Below are 25556 nucleotides of genomic sequence, written 5' to 3'. Positions count from 1 at the left end.
AAAGTCAAATTTCCAAAATTTAAAATGGCAGATGAACTGCCTTTTGAATTTCCTATAGGGTACTATTTTATTTGTTAAAGAGAATGAAGAAGGTAAATGGTTATGAAACTTGTAGACTGAGTATATAAATTTCATATTCAATAGACAAATGATGAGAACAAAACATTAATTTTTATTACCTACTTTGAAATAGTTTATATTTTATAATCACAAATATTTATAATTTTATGCATATAAAGTAATTTAAATTTAGTTACAAAATTTAATAAAAGAGAAATTAAATAAATTTATTATAAAATAACAATTCATAATTATTACACATATTGTGATGTTGTAAAATTTACAATTTTACTAGTCACAAAGTTTTAATCAATAACTGTTTAGAACTCTTGTTATACAAAAATTTTTATGAAGATTTGTATTATCTGTAAAAAATGCTCAATTCGAGATATTGAACAAACTTAATTAAACCCTAATTTAAAAACTAATTATTGTATTCCTTTACTATTTTATGTAATTATCGAATCGAGTCAATTTTTGAGAAGAAGGAAAAAGAAGTCTTTTTAGATTAATTTACTTTAGATATTTAATTTAACCTAAAACTTGGAATCTTGAATTACATTTCTAGCATACCCATTTGTTTGGATTTTCTTGGAATGCCAATTATTCTCTAGTTCTACACCTCAAAACTATAGCTCTGTATTTATCCAATAAAACTGACTTCGTTCCCTAGAGGAATATTCAAGACTATTCAACTTTTGTCAGGTTTCATCATATATTTTGAGCCGTTGCTTGAAACTCCTATTGCTGTGTGTAGACGAGGCCCATATTAATTATTTGTGTTCAAGATTTTATGTCAGTTTGGAACTGGAAGATCGTCATAGTCCAGCTTTTCATGGATTTAAGTTGCTATTAGACTTTTTGAATTTCAACATTAATCTCTCGTTCAACAAATAGTTTTATTGCAGGGGCAACATGATGATTCAACATCTAGCGTCGAATGGAGGAAACTCCATTCACCTTTTTGAATTAATTCACCTTTTTGAAACATATTCAAAATCCTGCCTAAATTATTTGAAGCTCTTTTCTATTTGAATCAGCCAATTGCTGTTGTGGAACTAACGAAACTTCCCTATGTTTTGTCAACCAATTAGAATTCGTTTTAATGTCAAGCAAATCTGGTTTTGTAATGTGGTTTTCTTTTTTTATGTTGTTAACGATTTTCCATGGTGAATAACAAACAACGCCATTTTAGTCATTCTTTTTGTGAAATCATTAGAGGACAGTTCGTAGAATTTTTATTTAAATTTTAAGTTACTAAAATTTGTAAATTTAAGAATAAAAAGAGATTAGTTACGTTTGAAAATCTTGAGAACACTTAATTCGACTTTGGAAATTATGTCTACATCTATTAGGTAATTCGTTTTACCGCATTTGATTAAGATTTCATTTTTGTTAAATTTTAATTATTATTTTAGGTATAATATCTCAAAATTTCATTTTTCTTAATTTTCAATATTTAATTCCTTTTATTTGTTTTTTATTTAATTTAATAATTTATATTCTTGATTTTTATTGAGATGACATTCTCAATCGTTTAATTAATGTAATTAAAAGTCAAAATTATAATTTATTTTGTCCTATTTATCCTTTATATCTCGAATTGGTAAAGAATCTTTTTTCTTTCTTTTTGGAATAAGTTTAATATTTGTTTAATTCTCAGTCTGTCAAAATTTTAATATTTTTCATAATTAACTTGTAAATTTTGATTAATTTTTTATTTTGATATTGTATAGAATCACATAATTTTTGCTATTGTCTAACCTTAAAATTCTAATTCACTGAATAAATTGTTAATTTTTGAGTTTCATTGACTTAATTTTTTGGATATTTATTTTTGGTAAAATAACGGAACCACCCCCTTTACTATTTTTTAGTTATGGGGCTGTAGCTAGCTTGGACATTTAAGGAAGATTAAATTGGTGTCTTAATTTAATTTTTTTTTGAGATATATAAAAAAATTATTAATACTTAGCTTGGTAGCCATTGTGTATTAATAATCAGTTTATCACAAAAGGTTTTGTCTGTTTAGTTGATTCTGGAATAAATACAAAAATTGTTGTTACTTAGCTTGGTAGCCATAGTGTATTTCCAATAAGTTTATCTCAGAAATTTGTTTATTTATTGATTGACACTTAGCCTGGTGGCCTTGTGTGTTGATAATACATATTTTTCTTTGATTTAGTTTAGACAATTGCCGGTACTCAGCCTGCTGGCCCTCGTTTATTCGGAATTGTTTAAAATTAATTTTTCCCTTTTGTGAATTTTGTTTAGTGTCCTTTTAGGACTGGTACCCACCCTTTTGCACCATATTTAATCGTTCTTAGGTAACCTTGAGTTTTCATGAATTTTAATTTAAATTTTAACTAATTTTATTTTTGCTACATTTATTTATGCGATTTAATTTGAGAAAAAGTTTAATGTTACAATTTTGTCTTTGTTTGAAAAGAATTTATCATTTAAAAATTTCTTGATTTAATATAATATAATTAATATTAATATAATTAATAAAATGTAGGTTTAATTATAACCAAGCAAACGTTCTCGTTTGAGGTATATTTCGCTAGTCATAATAAATTTTTAAAAAATTGAAATAGTTTACAATATTCAAGTTTCTCTAAAGTCAGATAGGAAATTGTCGATAAACTTTGTAATTTAAACTGTATCTACTTACCGTGTAACCATCATAAGTCCACGAGCCAAATTTCATAAAGCAAGTCTGCTCATCGAAGGGGAAGTATTCCACGTCGATCTCACAAAATGACTTGTAGATCGCCGGGGGCTTCCATACCACTTTGCCATTATGATGTAAAATAGCTTTCGTCATTATGGTCACCTCGTAGTTTCCGTCCGCGCTGAAAAAAGGAAAAAAAATTAACGCTGAAACCAATTAATTTCCAATATTGGGAAATCTCATTTGAAACCAGATTGAGTAATTCCATTGTCATTGGGTATTACTTTGTTAATTAATAATTATAAATAATTTAATAACAAAAGAGTAAATAATATGAATAAATATTCTTTCCTTTCAAATAAATATTCCTCTTTTTAATTAAATTGAATTAAAGATGACGAATAACAAACTGTTGATAAAGTAAAAAATGTTTATATAATTTAAATATTATATAATAGGTAATTACAGTAAGTTTAAGTATTAAGGCATTCTTCTTGAAATTTTCACTTAATTTTTTTTTTGAAATTCTATATGAAAAATAAGCAAATGCCTCTTTTTTTAATTGATAAAAATTACGGAAATTATAATTTCTTCAAAAATTTAATACGTGTTCATAAGCAGAGAACTTTTGAAAATTTTTTTTCTTTGTTATATCAAAAGATAAAGGGTCAGAATTCCCCAAACGGATCATTTAAAACTAAAAAAAAAGTTTGACTCTCAATATGTTCAGAAGAATTCCTGAAAATATTATGTAAAAAAATTTTTTGTAAAAGTTATTAACAATTTAATTTTTTACTAGTGCTAAATTAAAAAAATTTTTCTCGAGTTCCAGTTAACGGATTTAAAAATCAATATTTTTGGAAAAAATCATGTTTATTTTTCTATTTTTCCGTTGCACATGATTTAAACCAATTTAAATTAGTCTGGCATGACCACCAGACAAATAGTAATGCATAATAAAATTTATTTAAATTGTTGCCAACAATCTCAATTAATAAATAGATAACTTTGGACCTTCTTAGAAAAAAATTGGTTTTTTGCAAAAAAAATTTATGTGTATTTAAGTAATCTATGTATGTTTTAGTAAAAAATTATTTTAAAGTTAATATTACACAGCCCCACAAAAAAAAGTGTCATGTACTTTTGACCGTAATTCCCTAGTCTTATGTATTTAGACGCGCTGAACACGAATCCGAAGTCCGTTTTGCTCCATCACGTCAGTATTTTTTTTCTAACCTCAAAAAACATGTCTGATTTTGAGAGGTAGGCGATTTTTTTAAAAATTGATGGATTTACTTCAAACTTGGTATCTAGGGTTTTTTTGGGTTGCTGATTACGAATCCGAAGTCAAATTTTCAAAATTTAAAATGGCGGATCCAATATGGAGGCTAAATTAAAAAAACATATTAAGATTTACTTGAAACTTGGTATCTAAAGGTTTTTTGGGTCGCTGATTACAAACCTGGAATCATATTTTCAAAATGGCGGCTCCAATATGGCGGATGAATTTTTAAAAAATATTAAGATTTACATAAAATTTAGTATCTAGGGGTTTGTGGGGTCGCTGATTGCAAATCTGAAGACAGATTGTCAAAATTCAATATGTCAGTTCTGAAATATATAATTTTCCTTTATTCCTTTTTATGGTAGCGCACTCTTTTGTTTTTAAAAAGATCTGTGTAGCGGTTTTCTCTTTAAGTTCACAGCACATGGTACAACATCCCTTTTCATCATCCAGCAAAAGTCGGCCATCATATTTACGCCCCATCTTCCTTGATAATGACGTTCCATTTCTTCAAGGTCCCCCTGCAAGGCAGCGCGCCTACACTGGCTTCGTTACTTCGATAAACAGGAAGCGAATCATTCTACACATCTCCTTTCGGGGCAGTTGTCATCGCCTACTACATTTATCGAAGTAGCAGGATTTAAATTGTACCAATGCTCAATAAGAACGTTAGACATACAATGACAATGATATGTCCATTAGGAATAAGATGCAGAATGGAACAATGCACTTTCTTATTCGGCTTCTGCACCAAACATATTCAATCTGTTACCAAGGAATATTTTATGAAAAAATTTTAATTGAAGCCATATTTGAAAATGTGAGAAACTCGCTTCGAAATCACACTCAGCAACTTAAAAAACATGTAAATACCAAATTTCATAAAAAACTGACAATTTTTTAAAAATAATTCCTTAATTTTAAATCAGACATATCGAATTTCGAAAATCTGACGTCAGATTCACAATCAGCGACCCAAAAAACCCCCAGATACCAAGTTTGAAGTAAATTCATTAATTTAAAAAAAATCGCCTTCGGATTCGTTTTCAGAGCGTCAAAATACATAGGGATAGGGTATTCCGGTCAAAAGTACATGACACTTTTTTGTGGGACTGTGTTATCATTGTTATTGACCCTTAAAAATTAAACATGTATTAGCTTCTCGAGGAACACAAAATGTATATAAAATTGAAAAAGGTAATGCTAAGTTAAATTTAACTGTATTATTCCCTTTAAGTACAAGTGGAGTTGTAACTTCACCTACACTTGTATATCCATACACTAGACTACCTTCCTTGGTAGCTCAATCAGTACCTGAGACTTGGGGAATAGGTGCTACACCTAGAGGTTGAATGAATTTATAACTTTTTTGTGAATATATTAAAAATATATTTTATCCCTATCTTGAAAAAGAAAAAATAAATAAATAATTAACAGGAAAATAACATTTCCTGTTATATTATTGATTGATGAACACAGCAGTCATCTCTGTTGGAGGACAAAAGTTCCAAAACTTTTTTTTGCAAACACCAATAGTTCCAAAAGTTCTATTTTCCAAAGTCCAAGAGTCCTGAAAGTTCTTTTTTCATTCTGATACTATACCTTGACAGTAGTTTGCTATTTTGTTTGCACGTTACTAGGTATACATCTGTCTAAACAGTTTTCACTAATTTGTTGATTTATGTCATTATGACGTTTTAACCTTTTTCAGTTTAATTTATTGATTGTTTTTATCAACTTATACAAATCATGGGAGAAGTTTTTATATCCGGAAGGACAAGATATTTAAATATTAATGGATTTTTATACGTATGACATTCTCCGGGTAATGGTGTAGTGTACTCTCGGTGTAAAAGAAAAAACGAATGTGCAGCGAGAGCTTTACTTTTAGGCAATTATGATATCATATAATCATAGGCAACTTTGTGGTTCGAAAAGGTCCGGATAAGTCAGAACATGGTTCGTTTATGCTCTTCTTGAAAAGAAAGATAAGGACAGTTATTTTAAAGTCTTTGAAGTTGTAATACGTGAAGCATCAAATTTTGGAATCGCAGTGGATTTGAGTTTAATTAGTTATGACCGACTTCGAATTAGCAATAATTAACACAATAAAATTATATGTCGGTGAAGATAGAGTCAGGTGTTGCTTCTTTCATCTACGGCAAAGTATTTTTCGGCGTATTTAAGCTGACAGATTGCAAGAAGAATACAATAACAAAGATGATAAAAGCCTGCGGAATTTGTGCCATATGATGTGTGTTTTAGCATTTGTACCTGAAGAAAATGTATTGATGACTTTGAAATATTCTTCGAGAACGTCTGTGACACATTTATGTTAATAGCTACATATTATGAGCAAACTTATGTTAAAAGTATACAAGCCACAGGACGACGACGAGCTGTTTTGCTCAGATATCTGCCTCGTCTGTGGAATCACTACGAGTCCGTTCTTCAAAAGTATTATCGAACCAACAATTTATCTGAAGGTAAAAAAATCTGATTCCATTTTTACAAAATTTTTTATAAAACATCACTTTTATCAGGATGGCACAACCGTTTCCAAATTGTTATTGGCCGGAATCATACAAGTTTTTATAATTTCCTCTTGGAAGTACAAAAAGAACAAGGCGAGACTGAGGTTATGCTTAACCAATTAAATTTTGGTCAAAAAATTTAAAAAGTACATCATTTGGAACATTTGGTTTGGAACTTTTGACCTATAACCGTCATCGCACTAGGGATGAGAGTAACTATGCTCTTAATTACAAATAATCACTATTCTTTTATACCCAAACTCAACACGATTGTTACAACTGGACGATGTCGGTGTATTTAAACCATTAAAAAATTTGTGGAATAGTAGTGTTTTAGAATGGAGACAATAAAATTTGGTACCTCATATGACTTTAGATAAAAAGGCTCCGAATCTTAAAAATTCTGTCAATAGATTTATATCAAGTAGCGATACAATAAAAAATGCATTTAGAGCTTGCGGCTTATATCCTTGGAATCCGGATGCGGTGGATTATAGTGTCTTGGCGTTTCAACAACAAAAAATGCACTAACTCCTGTCAGCAGTTCAATAGATCACAAATCAATTTCATTTGAAGAGTTTAAAAAACTTAGATATGATCCACTAAATGAAGTAGAATCATTCAAAACCGAAGAAAGATTATAATATAATTTTAATATAATCTTTCTTCACTTTTGGATTCTGTTTCTGAAAATATTAGTTTATGGTGTTTCTTCTGCGGTGACTCTTGCTTTCCAAATTCTTCAAATACTTTAAAATGAGCTTTTTTAAAATAATAGATTTAGTATTATAATATAATACTAAATCGAATGAATTTTTGGCTCATTTTAAAGTATGTGAAAAATTTGGAAAACAAGAATCACCGCAGAAGAAACACCATAAACTAATATTTTCAGAAGCAGAAATTGACTCTTCGAAACATTAGCCAGAACAAGTAACATATTCAGAAGCAAATATTGAACTACTAGACAAAGCATGCATTCTTGATTATTCAACCATTGAATTTAAAAAATTGAACGATATACCTATTATTATAGTGGACAGTATACAACAGAGTGATTCGCAAGATCAAGTCTGTGAAATAAATGATGTTTTTGGGACTGCGCTTGATAGTGTATTAAACTTTAAAACGAAAAGTCTCTCAGTGCATGATTTTCAATCCGATCTTTTTCAAAATTTTAAAGAAAAGTTTAAAACTAAAAATTTGATGCAAAATGAAATTATATATACTTCTTATTCAGAAAAATTGTTTTCGAAGAGCAGACATAGATGTATAAAAGATAGGCTCTTCACTGTGTTCCAACAAAATAAATCTTGCGATAAAAACTTTTAGTTCTTCCTTGAATTTTACACAGAACTTGATAAAATCTTTGCGAAAGCTTATATAAGTCGTTGGTATATCCCTCCCTCTCAACAATATAAAAGTCTTTATGTACTTTCTTGAAATTCAAAGACAGTTTTAAAACTTAACTTACATGATATTTCAAAAATTTTGATGGAAGCTTTCACAAGAAATAGGCAGAAACAAACTTTATCACAAACGCCACTTTGTTTTTTATGAAAAAAAACATAAACTTTGTTTTAGAGAACTAAACGAAATTAATCTGATAAAGAAAATTTTAATTTCACAAAGCATGTAAGCAAATTAAATACTATAAAAATACTAGGTCGAGTATTAAGATGTATTCTATTTCATAGATTAAAGTTAATATTTGTACCCTCCCCTCTCTTTATATAAAATTTTTGGTCAAAAATATTTAAAATCTCGTTTAGAAAAATAATGTATTACTTTGAATATCCCTCTCCTTTAAGAACTTACTTTTTCCTTTAAAATTACCCGAGATGAAATTTAAGCCCTACTTTTAACCTAAAATACAGGGTTTATTTAAATTTTAGCAGTCGTAAAGTGAGGTCTGATTGCAATGCAATTGAGGGGCTAGATGCTATAAGGGGGTACGTTACATGTTAAGTAAATGGCGAGTATCCCCTTATAACATCCAGCCCTTTAATTATTTCGAATTAGACACTACCAGGGAGTATTTGAATGTAAATGACATCTTATGTGTTTGCAAAATCACTGATAGCAAAAATTATGTCAATTTCAAAACTTGACACTTTACAGCTGTCAATTCAACTGTCAACTTTACTAAAAAATAATTTATTTGAATAAACATGGTACTATATGAGTTTTTAGCGTAGCAGTTTGCGAATTTGACATCAGTTTAAAAAATTTGACAATGTATAGCTGTCCAATCATCTGTGAACGAAATGATTCCTTTTGATGTCAATATTGTTCTAAGGGTTTTTGAAGTTACTGACGCTTAATATTTAGTACAATTTTGATTTGCAATATGTTAATTTGTAAACATAAGATTTTCTAAAGAAAACTGTATACTTGGTGTTTCTTATGTATTTTTTAGTCCTCTTTCAGAATCTGCAAGAACATTTAGTTTCTGACTATAGGATTAAAGTTATGATTGTTTAAACAAAAAGTGATTCTTTCTGTTTGTTTGTCTCTTGTTCTTTTCTGCATCTGTCTCTATTGTAAGAAACTAAATGTATTTCTATTTTATTTTATTTATTTTATTGGTTTATACACCTGTCTTCAGCCTTACATACTTGGCTATACAAGTGTCTCTTTACAAATTTCGCTATTACAACATTTCTATAATTATTTCCTTATACTAAATTTTGCGCCTACAGAGCGACTTGAAAATTAGGAGTACTCGCATTTGCCTGGACCACCCGTCTATTGGGTTTTCTCGCCAGTGGAGAGGGATACAAGAAACTAAATGTAATCTCCCATCATTCTCTCGTTCCAAAATCCTTGTCAGCTTCGCTCAATATTTTTCATTTCTTGGTGGAACCTCTCACCATGTTCGTCACTTTCGTCACCGAAATTTTCAGAAAAAAATCCAAATGCGAATTTAAGAAATGTATTTTCAAAGACATAATTATTAACTCTTGTTAGAAAACAATTAAAATGCAAGACATACATAAAAAATTAAACACAAGTACATTATATTATACCAATTTTTGCATAATTTTTGAGCAAATCTTTAACAATTATTTTGTAGTCAAGGCTCTTATTGTTTCCAAGGAAATTATAAACAACCAACTTAAACTAATTCCAGGCTGCAGTTTCATTGGATGTCAAATTTGTTGAGAAGTTTTCATCTTTCAGTAGTTTTTTTATTTGTGGTCCATCAAAAACTCCTTCCTTGATTTTCGCAAAAAATAGATTTTTAAATAAGGCTCTTAAGTAAGCAAACGCTTGCCCTTCTTTGCTAAATGATTTGATAAAGTTTTTGAAGAGTCCAAGTTTAATATGTAATGGTGGAAGAATAACATTTTGTATTTTTATTAAGGGCATGTATTTAATGTTGTTTTCGCCTACTATTACAATTTTTCGTTCCGGTCAGTCTCTAATCTTATAATGATGATCACGAGCGCGGCAATCCCAGAGACACAGAATCCAACAATGTTTTGAATATTCTCCATGCATTCCACATAACAGGCCCACTACTTTCAAATCTGAACAAATTTTCCATTCATGATCTTCGTACTTGATGAATTTTAACAATTTCACGATAGTCTCATAAGATTCTTTAGTGTGGACTGCATGTGCGATAGAGATCGATGGTTTCTTGTTTTCGTTATGTAAAAGAAGTGCTTTCAAACTCTCTTTGCTGCTAGGTATCTACAAATAACCACCAATCTTTTGCATCATAAAGCTGTCCAAGTTCTTCAAATAAACCAGAAATGTCTTTGCAGAAGCAAATTTCATCTCTCATTGTGTAGTACTTCGCATACGTCCTATCACGGTCTCTGATGTAAGTAATTTTAACACTTGGTGCCGCAAAATTAAATTGCTTCATCCGAGATGCAATTAATTCTGCTTTCTCCTTTGTAAGCTCCAAATCTCTCACCAAATCATTCAATTCAGATTGAGTTAAAAATATGACCCTCTACAGAAGTATCGAAATTGGGTTTTATAAGTCTTATACAAATCGTCAGAAAAATTGAAAGTTGTTTTCTTGTTAGGAAATTTTCCACACATGGGAATAGGAAGTGTATTCGAATACGGAACTGGAAAAGTTACAGACTCAATGCTTGCATAAATCCATCGCAAAATTTTACCGAAGCCAATTTGATTGCTTAAACAAAAATAGCAGTCATTCACGTGACAAATTAGTTTTCTTCAAATCATTGACACGCCAAACTTCATGTATCGCCTATTATGAAAATTAATATATAATTTTTTTTTGTAAAAAACAATAGTGTATTTGATATTAATTATTTAAATTTTCATTTTAAAGGATTTTAAGTTTTTTTAAAATAAAAAATCAGAACACAAAATTTGAAACAGGAAATCTCTACATACTCCGTCAAATTGGAATTACATCTACTAAAATTTATATGACACAAAAGAAAAACAATGTTTGGAGTTCCATTGTTCATCCAGATTTTCTGCTGCGATTCCGAAATATTCTAAATATATTTCTTGTAAGGAATAATTAAATTTTCGTTGATTCTTTTTTTATATAATATTTCCCACAAACGTAACAAAAGTCGTTTGGACAGTTGTTGCATTTATACCTACGTTTATTGTCTGGTATTCATTGTATCGCTTTTCAATTAAAAAAATTAAATGGTTCGACATATAAACAAAACTACAAACAGATGAAAAATGACTCGCTTCACATGCGAAACGAAGTATTGTTAACCAAAAATAAATACATAACATAAATATCACAAAAAGAACGTGCGAATGTCATATTTAAAGCAGAAATAAAATTTAAAGCAGAAATATATAAAAAATCTAAATGTTTAAAGAAATTTTTAAATTCGGTTTTTTCTAAAATCTAAATTTTTGAAAAATTTTCTTCACTAAAATGATGTATTTCACGGATTAACCGACAATATATATTGTAGATAACGAACTAATACAAAGAAATTAAGAAATTGAATTTTGACCTTTTTCACTTAAGGGGTTACGCCACCCTGAAATTTTCAAAAAAATTTATTTTTTTTTTTGCTTAATTTCAAAGTTTATATTCTAACGAATATTTTGAGATGTCGTCGAAGACAATGTCTCACTAATTACAAAAGTTATGGTCATTAGAAGTCAGCGCGGTGGGGACGCGCCGAGAGCTGCTGGAAGCAGCGACTTTCTATTTTCGAATGGTCTAGGGGGCCCTTTCATGATTTAGGAAGGGTCCTTTTCATTGTATCCCTTCCATTCTTAAATAAAAAAAATTATGGCCCAGGAATTGCTGATTAAATAGTAAATTGAAAAATTTTCAAGTTATAATACACTAAAGTTCATTTTTTTCTTCTTTTGCGTTTTTCTCGAAACCACAATTTTCGAGACGGTGTACACGATAACTCAAAAACTATTCAATCGATTGACTTGAAAATTAATATACATCTTCCTAAATAGATTTTCCACAGAGTGACGTGGGATTTTTTTGATTGAATAATTTGAAAATTTTTTATCCAATTTTTTATACGGTAATTTTAGCCAAAAAAAATGTCAATTTTTGAAGTGCTTCTATTTGCGTAAAAAATTTTTTTTTTTAAATGGCTTCGTCACTCTGTTCAAAATTTATCACTTTTTAAGAAAAATATTGTTTTACTTGTTTCTGACAAAAATTGAACTGCCAATCATGTACACCATCAAGGAGTGCTCCGGAAAAATTGATCCACGCCAATAGTTATATCTCCGACATTTTTAATTAAAAACAATTTTTTTTTAATATTTATAAAGCTCAATATATGTACTAAAGCATCAATAAATGTAAAGAAGTCCTACCTGAAACAGTTTTATCAAAAAAATTCCTAAAAAACCATCCGATTTTCATGCGTTCAGGGTGGCGTAACCCCTTAACTGGTTTATATCTTCAGTAAATATTTATAGATTTACTTCAATGAGGGGTAGTTCTATTCGTAAAATTGCAAACTTTACGATAAAAGAAAGAAACTGGACATATGTTAAAGACTCCATGTTTCCAAAGGCGTTGAAGTGAATTTTGTTACTTTCAAAAATTGAATTTTTCTCATATTTTGAGCTATTACGTATAAGTAACTAAGCTGTTCGGAAATAATTTCAATATATTTTGTTGGCGAGTCATTAAGCCTTAATTTGACACCTTATACGACCAGATTGGTCATCTCTAACTTGAGAAATCAAATATACAGTCAAACTACTTTTTATAAAACAATTTCAAACTTCAAAACAACATATCTCGAAAACCTACCCATAAAAAATTTTTTTATTGTGGTTTTTAAATTCAAGAGAGAAAAATACATCAGAAAAACATAATGTCATCAAATGTACAAAATGTCTGTAAACTATTGTAATTTTTATTTTAAAGATTCATTAAGAGAACAGTAAAAATGGCAGTGGAAGTAGACATTATTTTTTAGCTACAATTATTGTTGTTAATTCTTAATTTTTTTAATGAAATTGTTTATAACATTGTTAAATAATAATGTTAAACAATTTTTATCCTCAATATTCATTGCTACTGTAAAAATAAAAGTGATATGGAAACAAAAAACTTTTTTTTAATATTTCAAAAAACAATCTGTTTATAAAAATTGTTTATAATGTTGTTAAATTAGTCATAGTGATTGAATTTTATCACAATGTCAGTTTTATCCTAATTTTAGTCATTTCTGATGAGAAAATAGGTCTGCAGTTTGTTTTTCTGACTGTGCAAAATTTTAGATATTTTGGCGGCTATTTTTGAGACGCCATTTTGAATTTCGAAAAAATTTAAATTTCTAATAATGCCTAAATAAAAGATCATAAATTTTTGACTCGATATGTTGTAATTCCAAATTTTTCCCAAAGCGATGTGCAATCAAAAATTAGTTTTAATGAAAAAAACCCAAAAATGTTGTGTTTTTTGTTTAACCATAACTTTTGATCCTTAAGACAAAATTTAAATTTTCTTACAGATTTCGAAAGAGGACTAAAAAATACATAAGAAGCAAAATAAATAAAAGCATATTTGTTTTAAAAGTGTATACGTTATTTAAGAAGATTATTTTTCTGACATAAAAGTACAAAAGTTCATGCTCAAAGTTGAAAAAGAAAACAGATGATATATTTTATTATTTAATATATATTAAAGTAATAAATAATTTTTACGCTTTAATTATATTTATTGTTGACAAATAATAATGAAATAAATTTTTAAATTCGATCTTAAAAGAAATGATTTTTATCAAATAGTAAAAAATTATTAATATTTACCTTGTGAAATATCCTGAAAATTTTGTTATTTTTACAGAACTGATCTTGCTTTCTTTTTTTATATTTTATTACTTCCTATTTTTATTTTTTTTACAAAAAAATTTTATAATTAAAGTTTAAAAAACGTTGGTTTTCGGTTTCTCAGTTTTGCTTTATTTATATTAATTTTTAAGTAAAATCATTAACGTCACAACGATTATTTTCTGTATATATTAATTAAGACTAGATGGGTAGACTGCGCATCATAAATTGAAAGCGCATGTGTCCTGGAATATAAAAATGCCGACTTCGAGATGAAACAGTGAAAAATTGTTAAAAAGTGGTGAAAGCAAAATTTGATAGGCGCGACAGAATTTACCATATGAATCAGTGAAATCAGTACAGTAGATTCCTGTTAATCCATTTAAACTTGTTTTTCATTGATTCATGTGATAAATGCAATCACGCCTGTCAAATTTTGCTTTGACCACTTTTTAACAATTTTTCATTGTTTCTTTTTGAAATCGCCATTTTTTATTCTAGGACAATTGTTCTTTCAATTTATAATGTCTAATCTGCTTATGTGATCTTAATTTTACTGCTAAAAGAGAATCTCATTCGGCTGAGTCAAATGTCTCAATACGATTTTTACACAAATCCGCATTGGCTCATGCTTACTCACAATTCGGAACGGCACCACTAAATACTTTTTTTACTGTTTAAAAAACGAAACATTAAAATCCGTTAAGATTTAAGTTGTCAGCAAAATCTTGTTGAGGCAATGTACTTTTTTCCTACTGTGAGCGAGTTCGGGATGAAAGGAAGAAATTTCCACACGGTTAACTTCGGATGAGCTCGGTACCTTGTTATTTTTTTAAATAGTTATTAAATGAAAAGTAAAGGAAGAAATTATTAATTATAATGGAAAGACAAATGGCCAAAGACCTCTAATTTTCTGTAACTCTAAAATTAGGAAGTCTTTGATTTTTTCAGTAAAAAGACCATATAAAATTATCTCAAATTTTTTAATTTTGTTGTAATTTTACTAAAAATTATTTCTTTTTTGCTACATTCAGTGAATTTTTAAATTGTACTGCACTCATTTTTTTCATTCAATTCTAATGACATTTACATTTCAAACTAAAACTCTCTTTCATGCTTTCATTTTTTTTTTCATTCATGTTTGCTTTTTTGTTGCGTTCTCGTCGTTATAAATTCCTTTTTTCCTTTATGCAAACCTGTTTCTTTCTTTTTCAACTTTTTTTCATATAAACAACAGTATTTTTTCGTGTCAGAACGAAAATTTATTCACAAAGCTTCTGAGCCCTTGATTAACGATTAAATTTTACCCAGATTTTTACAATGACCTTTGTTTAATGTTGCTAGAGATTGAAATGTTGAAAAGTTTTCCATTGTTATTGATGAATCGTGTGTGCACATTAAAATTAAAACGTTTATACATTAGGATAACCTTCATTTTGCGAAAGTAGGAATTTCTTAGGTCGCCAGGCTGAATTTGCTTTAAAATGTAAAAAAATGAGCTGTGCACAGAGACAGTCCAATCGATCAATATTAACCAGTGCCATCGAAGGGTTTACGTTTAAATGGTATTTAACATAATAGGATTAGTGCACGTTTTTACATTTCCCTACTTTCAAAAATCCATATTTCATTTTATTGTTTTACTATTTTTGAAGTGTTCATATTTTTACCTTGAATAATTTGAACTTTACGACAGTTATTTCAGGTCATTACGCGTGTGAAGCATGTATTTCATGTGCATTGATGAGCAACTCCTGCGAGGTTTAATCGATGGGACGTCAAATTAGATTAACCGAACCTATAGCCAATAAATAATTAATTATGCCGGCACACCATCTAATAATGCATGCCAAGCCAAGTATGAGGAGATAAAAATTTAACTTTTAATTATTCTCGCAAATTCTTGACTTGTAAAAAATTGTTTACAATGAAAAATTTAACTTTATTAACTTTAAAATAAAACTCAAAAGACACTAACTCCTCTAAAATAAATGTAAACAATAATTACAACTTTAACTAAAATTCGAAATATAATATTGACTTTAAAAATGAAACATGAAAGACAGTTTTAAACTTATTTGTGTTTAATAGAAAAACACATTATCAAATTAATAAAGGAAGTAAAACGTTTAACTTCTTTTTCTATCGAGTATTCAATTGAAGAGTCTTAACTTGATACTTTCAATTAAGGCTCTCAATCTCTCGAGCAGAAACCTCTTGTAAACTCTTCCTTTGTTATAAAGAGAGAGAGAGAGAGAGAGAGAGAGAGAGAGAGAGAGAGAGAGAGAGAGAGAGAGAGAGAGAGAGAGAGAGAGAGAGAGAGAGAGAGAGAGAGAGAGAGAGAGAGAGAGAGAGAGAGAGAGAGAGAGAGAGAGAGTACTTTTCTACAATAAAAATTCTCCCATCCCAAATACTCATTAAAGCTAACACGATTAATTTTTAAGCGAAAAACAATAAAACCAGCTTTACAAAATTATTGGTACAATTTGTAAGGAAATTGCTCAAAAAATTGAGAACTTATCGCAATTATTTTTTAACACATTGGAAAAAATTTATTTGAATTAATCCGTCAGCACTCGCTCTGTGAGAAAAAGTCTCACACACGACTATTCAACCTATAGTGCGCACATGTATTGCAAGTGAAACACTAAAAACAGTGCGAGTGCTAACGGGTTAAATGATCGATTACTTAACTAATAGAAAATACATGTTTATACACAATAAAAATAATTGTTTATTTTAAAATATAAAACATTTCCAAAATTTTTCGTATGTTTAAATCGTTTTCTGTATCTAAAATTTTTACGCTATTTTGTGAAAAGTTCAAACAATGTTTTTGTTCCATTGAGTATTTACATAGAGTGGTGGATTTACTTTTAATGGTTTATTGATATTTGTGTTGATAAATTCTATTTTTTTAGGTATCTAAAAGTTTGTCCTATATAACAAGAGTTACAATTTTTACAATTAATTTTATTACTTATTAAATTTGTTTTCTCGGTTTTTTTAAATTGTAATAAACGGTTTTTTGGAAGTTTTAATATTTTTTCTTCTATTTTTTTATGGATTTAAAAACAACAAAGAAGTTAAAAGTTTCCATAATTCTTATTACGGTGTCTGAAAATTTATATATATATAAGAAACAGAGATGACTCTTGGAAAATCCAATTCGACTTTTGGTCTATTTTTAATTTTATAACTCTCAATACTCTTATTTACATACGTATTTAAAAAGATTCTTGGATAGTCATTTTCCTGTAAAATATTAAAAACCATTTTTATATTATCTGAATGATGTTTTGTTTCAGATGATTTTATCGCTCTATCTATCAAGGAAAAAACAATGACGATCTTTATATTTACGTCAGGTTTGACTCAAAATTTAAATAATTTCCCGACAAAGTTTTCTGTTGTTAAAAATTTGTGTGTATGTAACCATTTTCATAATTTAAAGATAAGCCCAAAAAGTTATTTCTTTATTTTCGGCTACTTCCATTGTAAATTTAAAAAAATTGCCTTTAGAATTAAATCTGTCTAAAAAATCTTGAACTTTATTTTCGGACAAAAAGTATACATATAAGTGGGGCCTCGCCCTCTTGCGCGCGCCACCTCCTTATTCCTTTTTTCATCTTCTTCTTTCAATTTTATGTGGTTAAAACTTTTAATTATATAATGTATAATAAGTTATAATATTTGAAAATTTTCAATTATATTTGTTTTTAGCCAACTTTTTTAAAAACTTAACATATTCTTAGTATAATTAAGAATTTAATAAAAATCATTGTCATGATTTTATATAATTTCAAGAAATTTCTTTCCATAATGCACCACAGGAAAGCATAATAATATTTTTAAATGCATATTTGAACCTTTTAAAAAAAAATTTTGCAGCTCACCTAAACTAAAAAAATATTTAGTAAATTTTCGTAAGTAAATTTATTATACTATAGCCATTTGTGGCCATCTTCAGGCACTGAATCCGGCGACGAAATCTTTTTATTATGTAGAGAAAATTTGACCTAAATTTTGACGTAAGGGAACGACCCCTTGAAGGACCCTAATCAAGTTGCTTTATGACGTGTAGGTTAACAAAAATATTTCAAATTTGACCTAAATTTTGACCTATGACAGATGGGATTTATGTGACACCTTGAGCTGTAAGTCAACATTGCCCTTAAATTTGACCTAAATTTTAAGGGCAGAGCAGGTCAGACGGAGATTTTTAATCAAGATTTTAACTGAAGGTCAAAACTACCATTTAAATTGACCTAAATTTTAAGGAAAGAATAGATCAGAGAGAATTTTTTAGTGAATTTTCCCTTCTTTTTTTGACAGAGGGGACTTCTGTGATTCCTGAAATGGTAAGTCAACATTGTCCTTAAATTTGACCAAAATTTTGAGGAAGGAGTAGGTCAGATAGAGTGTTATTATCAAGTTTTGACCTATAAGTAAAAACTGCCCTTAAAATTAAACTGTAGGTCAAAAAATCTTGAAACAGCGGCGTTGACAGCAGCGATATCTTTTTGTAACATATAGGGTAGATATATAAAAAATGTATAAATAATATTTAATGTTATTAAATACACGGAGAAACTTTTTCTTCTAATATTGAATATATTTGGTTATCTTTATTCTAAAAGTACGTTAGAATGTGAGGATTTTTCGTGCGTTGTGCTAATAATTTCAACATTAATACGAAAATATGATAAGTTCGTTATATATTAAGCAACCTTCGGTGTACAAAAATTACTATCTGCATTAGAAATAGTCTTATTTTTCTTTAGAAAAGAATAAAATGCTAGTTTTTGTTTGTGAAATAATACGGTAATTCTAACCTTTTTTCCACATATAGATAGAATATATAACAGACATTCTAACGTAACATACCAATTTTGGAAGGACTGCGGGCGGACTTAACCGATTTCGCCCGAGCATCACCGAGTCCATCACCTGACGTCGCGAACTAACCCTAATGTTTTCGAAGTTGAAATTCACACGTGTATGAAAGAAAAAAACCTTTTATTAATAAACGTGAATGTCTCCTCATGACAAATTAAATTCAAGAACTGTTCCTCAATATAACATAATTTTTTTCACGACTTTTACTTATTTACATAATTTGATTAGTAAGTTATTTTAAAAAATGCTCTCTCTCGAAGGCACATATTTTTCCACTCGTTTAATATATAAGGACGATTCAGCTGTGTACTTCTAACGAATCGTGCGATCTTTCGGTTTCCGTGACCAATCGTCGTGTCTTTACTTGCGTGTGCGTGTGTGCGTTAATAATATAGGTTAGGTTCTTACGTCGTGTTAAATATATTTACCTACAGTTACAGTGACATACACTAATGCCATCTACCATCAGATCCAAGTATCACTATCGTCTCTATGAGTATCTATAGACAATTAATTTGTTGTGTTTCTTTTTAATTCATGGCTTTCCCAACTTTGCAAAAATTATTATTTTCTTTCTAAAACAACATACTAATTTTCGTTAGTTTCCTTATGAAGAACTGTAAAATATATACTGAATGAGTGTTTTTGATAGTCTCAATAGCAATTTCTATAACCTATGTCGTTTTTCCCTTGAATCTAACCTAACATACTAAAATGTCTCACCAGTTTTAAGAATTAGTGGTATTAAAAGTTTCTCCGTGTAAGAGACATATTTTCAATAAATTTTAATTTTTTAAACATTGTAATTAGCTTTTACTGTTTTCGATTACAGCAGACATTGAGTGCTATTTACCCGCTTGTGTAGATTAATAATTTTCCATCTTAATTAGTTTGAATTTGAATTTTCTCTGCGCAAGAAGTTAGTTGAAGTGTTGAACTCAAGATTTTTAGTATTTTCGACAATGATAATGTTATTTCATAATAATTAAGCATTTACATTATGTGCTCCGTTTTAGCCTGCTTCGCCCTATATACATAAAATATATATACGTGAAGTTTTAGAAAAAAAACACGTCTCCTTAATCCGTCTCTCTGAGATAGAAAGAGTGAGAAGAATATCTACAAGGTTTCAAACCAAAACCAGCTAGCTACGAAGACGGAATTACCGCGTGGTATGAAATGAGCTGTAGATTCAGTAATCCGGTAATATTAGAGTAATGAGATTCTTGCGCACGTACGTTCACAGCATATTTTAACTTTGCATTTTACTAGCGTTTATTCTTCTATTCGAGCGGACATATTCGATTTAGGTAAACAGATTTACATAGGCTCCCTCCTTTTCTGTCCTAATATTCTACTTTATCGAGTCTACTAACTTTTCTTCCCAGTGAGGATTTACAGTTGAAAACTAAAGTGAGTTCCCAAAGACAGATGAGGAATACATAAGGTAATTTTAATATATTTTTATCTAGCACCATTTTTGCACATGTATAGGTTCCGTACCCAGTAAAAACCTTATTAAAACGGTTTTTTACCTAGGGAGCTGGCAATTTGTATATATTTATGTATTTTCTAGAGTAGATTATAGGAAAAATATTCTAAAAATGATTGCAGTTGATTAATATCAACAGAAATTTTTCAGCGTAGTACTTAAAATATATTTAAATCCTTGAAAATACTTTTATCCTATTATTTCACAATTCTTCTTATTTGAGTTGATATTTATAATGTTTTTAGCAGTAAACTAGAAATACAGTACGAGTCCGACTCACACTTATCCAATTTTTCATCTTTCTTTGATGATATGAACATTTTAAATTTATTTAACATTGTAAAAATAGTTTTTATAAATAATCATAAATTTTGTAAGGTTTAGAAAAAATGATAGAATTATATACGAAAGGCGAAATCGTGATTTAAATTGTGCTTCTTTTTACACTCTATCCCAAGAGCATACCCAGCAAACAAAAAAGGGTAGATGCGAATTAAATCGAATTCACTAAAAGTTTCGGTGTATCCCGCTATCATCCCGCTATGTTTTAATTCTCTTAAATTCGACAAGACTCTATTGAGACTTCTGATTATCGCCCAACAGAAACAGTACTGACTGGTTTAAATGACGTGAAATTGGTAAACAAACATTTTTTACTCCGAACACACACTTTTTACAAAATCTGTTAACGTGAAATGGGTAAACATCTTCTAAATGATATTAATAGAAAAGACTGTTTAAATTTATGCAGAAACGCGGTTGTAAAATAGAAAATTTGAAAATAATGTGATGGCATACGACAAGACGTGTATTGCAGTCATTTGAGGGCAGAAACATACAGTTTATGTTACTATAGAAAGGGAATAACTAAAAATGAGTCAAATTTCACCTTATTTGATATTTATTAAAAACGTCTATTGGGAAGATGTTTTTCGCGTACAAATTTAGAATTATTAATAATACTCTCAACTTTCATCTGAAAACCGAAGACTGTCGTCGAGTGTTCTTCAAAATCCCTTTACTTATTTTCACTTTTCGTTACTTACCCAATCGTACCAAATTATTTGGTCAAATCGGCTTTTCCAACTACAACTTTCTCAAAGACAATATTGTGAAGCAGGCGGTCGCAGGTCCCTTAGGTGCACCGCCCTTATTTATGATAATAAGCGTTGATAGACTTTGTTTTCGTGAAGTTTTAGAAAAAATTAGTTTAACAAATAAGAAGAAAAATTATTATAATCAATAAACATAATAATTAATAAAATATATAGATGATAATTTTTGCTATTCGATGGAGAATATTAACAAAGTAAAGAAATTATTTTAATCAATTCGTAAAAATAATAAATTACGATAATGCACCTTAACTTTTCAACCATATTTTCGTCGTGATAATTCCGAGGATAATTCTGAATTAAATGTTTGTCAAAATTCCTTTCGTATATTTGTCCTTTGTGTTATTTACCAATAATTAAATAAACATTGACTTATAACAATAAATTCCAATCCCTTTTATATTTCTTTATATTATATCCAGATTTTAAATTTAAATTTTAAATATTTTAAATTAGAGAGTTGTATGAGATTATTTTTCATCATTCCCCTACCTAAAGGGGTTGTCAGAACTCCGTCGCTACTTATTTAAAAAAGAGGTGTGAGAACCTGATTCCCTAGTCTTAAATTTACGGGTAAGATTTGAGTTGCTTTTGCAGAGGCGCTTTCTTTCCCTTTAAGTACTTTCTCTACCCTTTGGTTTTCAAACTCCATGTTTATAGTATTTTTAATATCTCCCCAGATGCCCTGTAATTTATTGCTTTCAGATTCATTTAAAACATATTCCTCAACATCTACGCTTAGTTCGAGTTCCTTAGGTTCCTCGGCGGTTTCGCTTTTTTCCGCGTGGTCAGCTAGTCCACTAGATACTCTTGAAGGATGGCTACCTGCCCGGACAGCTTCTTCCTCTCTATTTATACTTATTTCTTTCTACTTCGTTCGAACCTTCAAATCTATCAGTCATGAAACTCTCTTCTCTAAATGCACTTACGTGACTAGAATTGAGGAGGCGGGAGTGTGCACTTGTGCCACCACAATCGTCAGCAGGTGTTTTCTCGTGGCCTTTGAGTAACCCTGTTTCAGGTACAACGTGGTAAAACAAGTGAGATCCCCCAGAAACACTTATTTGTTTCTATTTCTCTGTCCTTACAGCTTGGCTCATTTAGATAAGATTGAGGCTCGGGTATCAAAGTAACTCCCTGAGTGTATCTCTCGTTTGTGAATAACTCTTCAATTGCCCTATTTTCTGCGAAATTATCTTGTGAATCTTGGTCTCTACAACAACTATAGAGCTTTACTTTCAGTCACATAACCAGTGTTCAGTTTGTTATTGTTAGAAACGATACTGTCAGGGCGGCTCAAATCACTTTCTCCAGTAGTTTTATTAGGAAGTTTATAATCTATTGGGTTTCAAGAAAGCGCGTCTGCATTTGCATTTACTCTCCCTGGTTTGTGCTTTATTTCATAATCGTTCTCTTGTAATTTTACTGTTTACCGCGCCAAACGAGAACTTATAGTGGGGTCTTTTAATTGGTTCAATAAAATGAAAGAGCGATGATCTTTCCGCTGCTTTTAATGTACTAGAATAATAGGCGATAGGTGGATCCTTCCCAACTTCTCCTTGATTAAGTATGGCACCTATCACGAAATCGGATGCGTTGGTGGTTATAATAAAAGGTTTCGTGAAATCTGGATACTTCAATAGGGGTTGAGAACAAAGAAGTGTTTGCATATTTTTAAAAGCCTTATCTGTAGTTTCCGACCACAGAAATGTCACGTTCTATTTTAGCGACGACGTTAATGGTTTTGAAAGACCCTCAAACCCAGGTATAAATCGACGGTAGTATTCCGGTAAACCGAGAAACTGTTTTAGGATCTGATTCGACACCCAGTAATTTCTCTAATTTCTCGTTGTGTTCTTTTAAGGATTTCGCGTAAATTACGATGTCGTCCATAAACACGAATAATTTAACACCTTGTAAACCGGAGAGGACAAGCTTCATTAACCTTTGGAAAGAGGCTGAAGCTGACTTGAGACCTAAGGCCATTCGATTAAATTCAAAATGTCCGAAAGGGGTTGAAAATGCTGTCTTATGACTGTCTTCAAGATGAATACCCAACATTCCATCAAAATCGATGGGAAATATATCTGGAACTACTTGAAACGAGTAACAAAATTTAGTTATTTTTAACAAAACTTCTCCCAATGTTTTAACAACTTCTTTTGAGATATTTTATTTAATCAAGTTCGACAAGTCAATCTCGAGCGAAGTGACCGGTTTGTTTACAATTGTAACATTGTTTTCTGTTGTTAGGAGCTGCGTCAGTTTGTTCCGGTTTTTGATCGTTAATATCGTTTCCGTTGTTGTTATCAGTTTTATTTCTACCCAGATTTCCATTACGATTTTCGCCACGTTTTCCACCGCGTCCACGACCTGGATTCGTTCCGAAAGCTCTAACGCGAGGATTGTTGGGATTTGACCTGAAACGATTTTAGGTGTTTTTTGTTCTCTTTTCTAGGTCTTGTTCTTTACTGCAACTATTATTCGCGGTGTCTGTTTTTTATCGGTACTACGATCCAAACTATTAACAAATTCAACTTCCCATTTTGCCTGTTTAGCTATATTGATAGCCTCTTGTAAATTCGGCGGTTTTTCGTTATTTGCTCGACAAATTAAATCGCGTTTTAAACCTGTGAAAAAATTTTCTCACGCTGTATTGCGAGCAGATTTTATTGTATAATGAGCTTCTTCCCGAGAAGGGTATTCTTCTGCTAATTCGATTATATTGACAGGATTTTACTAACTCGTGATCTGTATTGCAGCACAATCTCATCATCTTGTTATACTGTACCTGCAAGGACCGCATTCAATTGATTTAAACTTCTTCGTTCGGTAAATGTATTCTTTAAATGTTTTCATAAGTCTTCGAGAGAGTTTAGATCGCCATCTTGCAGTGCGTCGTACGCGTTTTCTGTAATTCGAGAACGAACCATTAGAAACAGATAATGACGGTCTTTGCTGATATCGAATTTCGAGCAAACAAGCAGTCATTAACAAATCTACCAACGGGAACGTTAGTACCATCAGAGTTTTTCGGAAAGAATTACAAAGCGGCTCTAAATTGGATTGGATTTATAGGATCATGTTCAGGAAGGTGCAAAGATTCCGAAACTACTTGCATTTGAGAAACCATGACCGGTTGAATCTAATGACTCCATAACAACCGGCTGAATGTCGGGTTGAAAAAGTGACATAAAATTTCGAAATGGATACTTGAGATTTCTACGAGAATTAGAATCGGAAATATTTTCATCGACATTTATTTCTTTCTCAATTACCTGGTTTTCGATATTCATAACATCTTTTTGTCGCGTGATATGTGCAACTTTTGCCCCCTTATTGTTAGTACTCGTTTTCTTTCTCTTAACGCCCCTAATTGAACCTCTAATTTGAATAGATAAAAGAGTGACTAAAGAGACAGAATATATGGTGCGGATTATACTACTTCTTTCTTTAAACACAAAGACAATAGGATTGACTTACGACAACAATAAAAGGACAAACAAACTTACTACTTAGAAGTTCTAAATGATGGTTGATCTCTGCAATTACAGACACTCACTAAATATTATATAAATCTAGAGTGCATAAGATTTCGGTTTTGTTTTTTTGAAAGAAAAAAAGATTACTACAGTCACTTCACACTCGAATAAACCTCTTCGAAATCATTAATAATCCAATCCACTGATCATATTCGTACCCTCGAGCCCTCAGGTTAAAATACCCGCTAAAAACCTTGAGAGGGAATGTCGTGGCTTTTTCCAGTTTAAGCTCCTGTCCTCGTCCTTAGTTGTCCTGTGCTTCGGATTGACCGTCTTCTTCTTCCACAGGATAAAGTTGCTATGTTTCCTTAGATCTTCCTACCTTCTTCCACTTGATGACCTTTCTTTCGATAGCTACCCTATATTTGCCATATACTCATAAGGCGGGTCGTTAAGTAGGAATTAACCATCTACATCTAGTCCTTCTTGATGCACTAGTTGTTATTCGGCAAAATGATAACACTTGATGACCATTGTTGATCCTCTGGTGATAGTTCCAAATATAGCTGAACGTCAATATATTTCACGTTAATTCTAAACAATGATTGTTTTTTTAATTGTTTTTCCCTTTGATTACTAATAGTTTAGAATTCAAAATGCGGAAAGTTTGTGGTATCCCACTTCTGACACCAAAATTTATGTAACACGCCGAATTGAGAAAGAGCGCGAAA

At 30.3% G+C, this 25556-nt stretch overlaps 1 protein-coding gene across 1 annotated transcript in view; it reads right to left on the bottom strand.

The window, feature by feature from the left end:
* The window catches only part of LOC122507329 (acetylcholine receptor subunit alpha-like 1), a 169738-nt gene that overhangs the window by 33168 nt on the left and 111014 nt on the right, over positions 1-25556 (bottom strand). The window contains exon 5 of the mRNA XM_043619991.1: positions 2735-2915. Coding sequence (XP_043475926.1) covers positions 2735-2915 — 181 coding nt within the window. The remainder of the gene's footprint in view (positions 1-2734; positions 2916-25556) is intronic.

This window comes from Leptopilina heterotoma, unplaced genomic scaffold (genome assembly GCF_015476425.1).
Source record: "Leptopilina heterotoma isolate Lh14 unplaced genomic scaffold, ASM1547642v1 Lhet_46, whole genome shotgun sequence".
Classification (NCBI taxonomy): domain Eukaryota; kingdom Metazoa; phylum Arthropoda; class Insecta; order Hymenoptera; family Figitidae; genus Leptopilina; species Leptopilina heterotoma.
The sequence above is the reverse complement of the archived record's forward strand: the minus strand, read 5'-3'. Positions and strand labels throughout refer to the sequence as shown.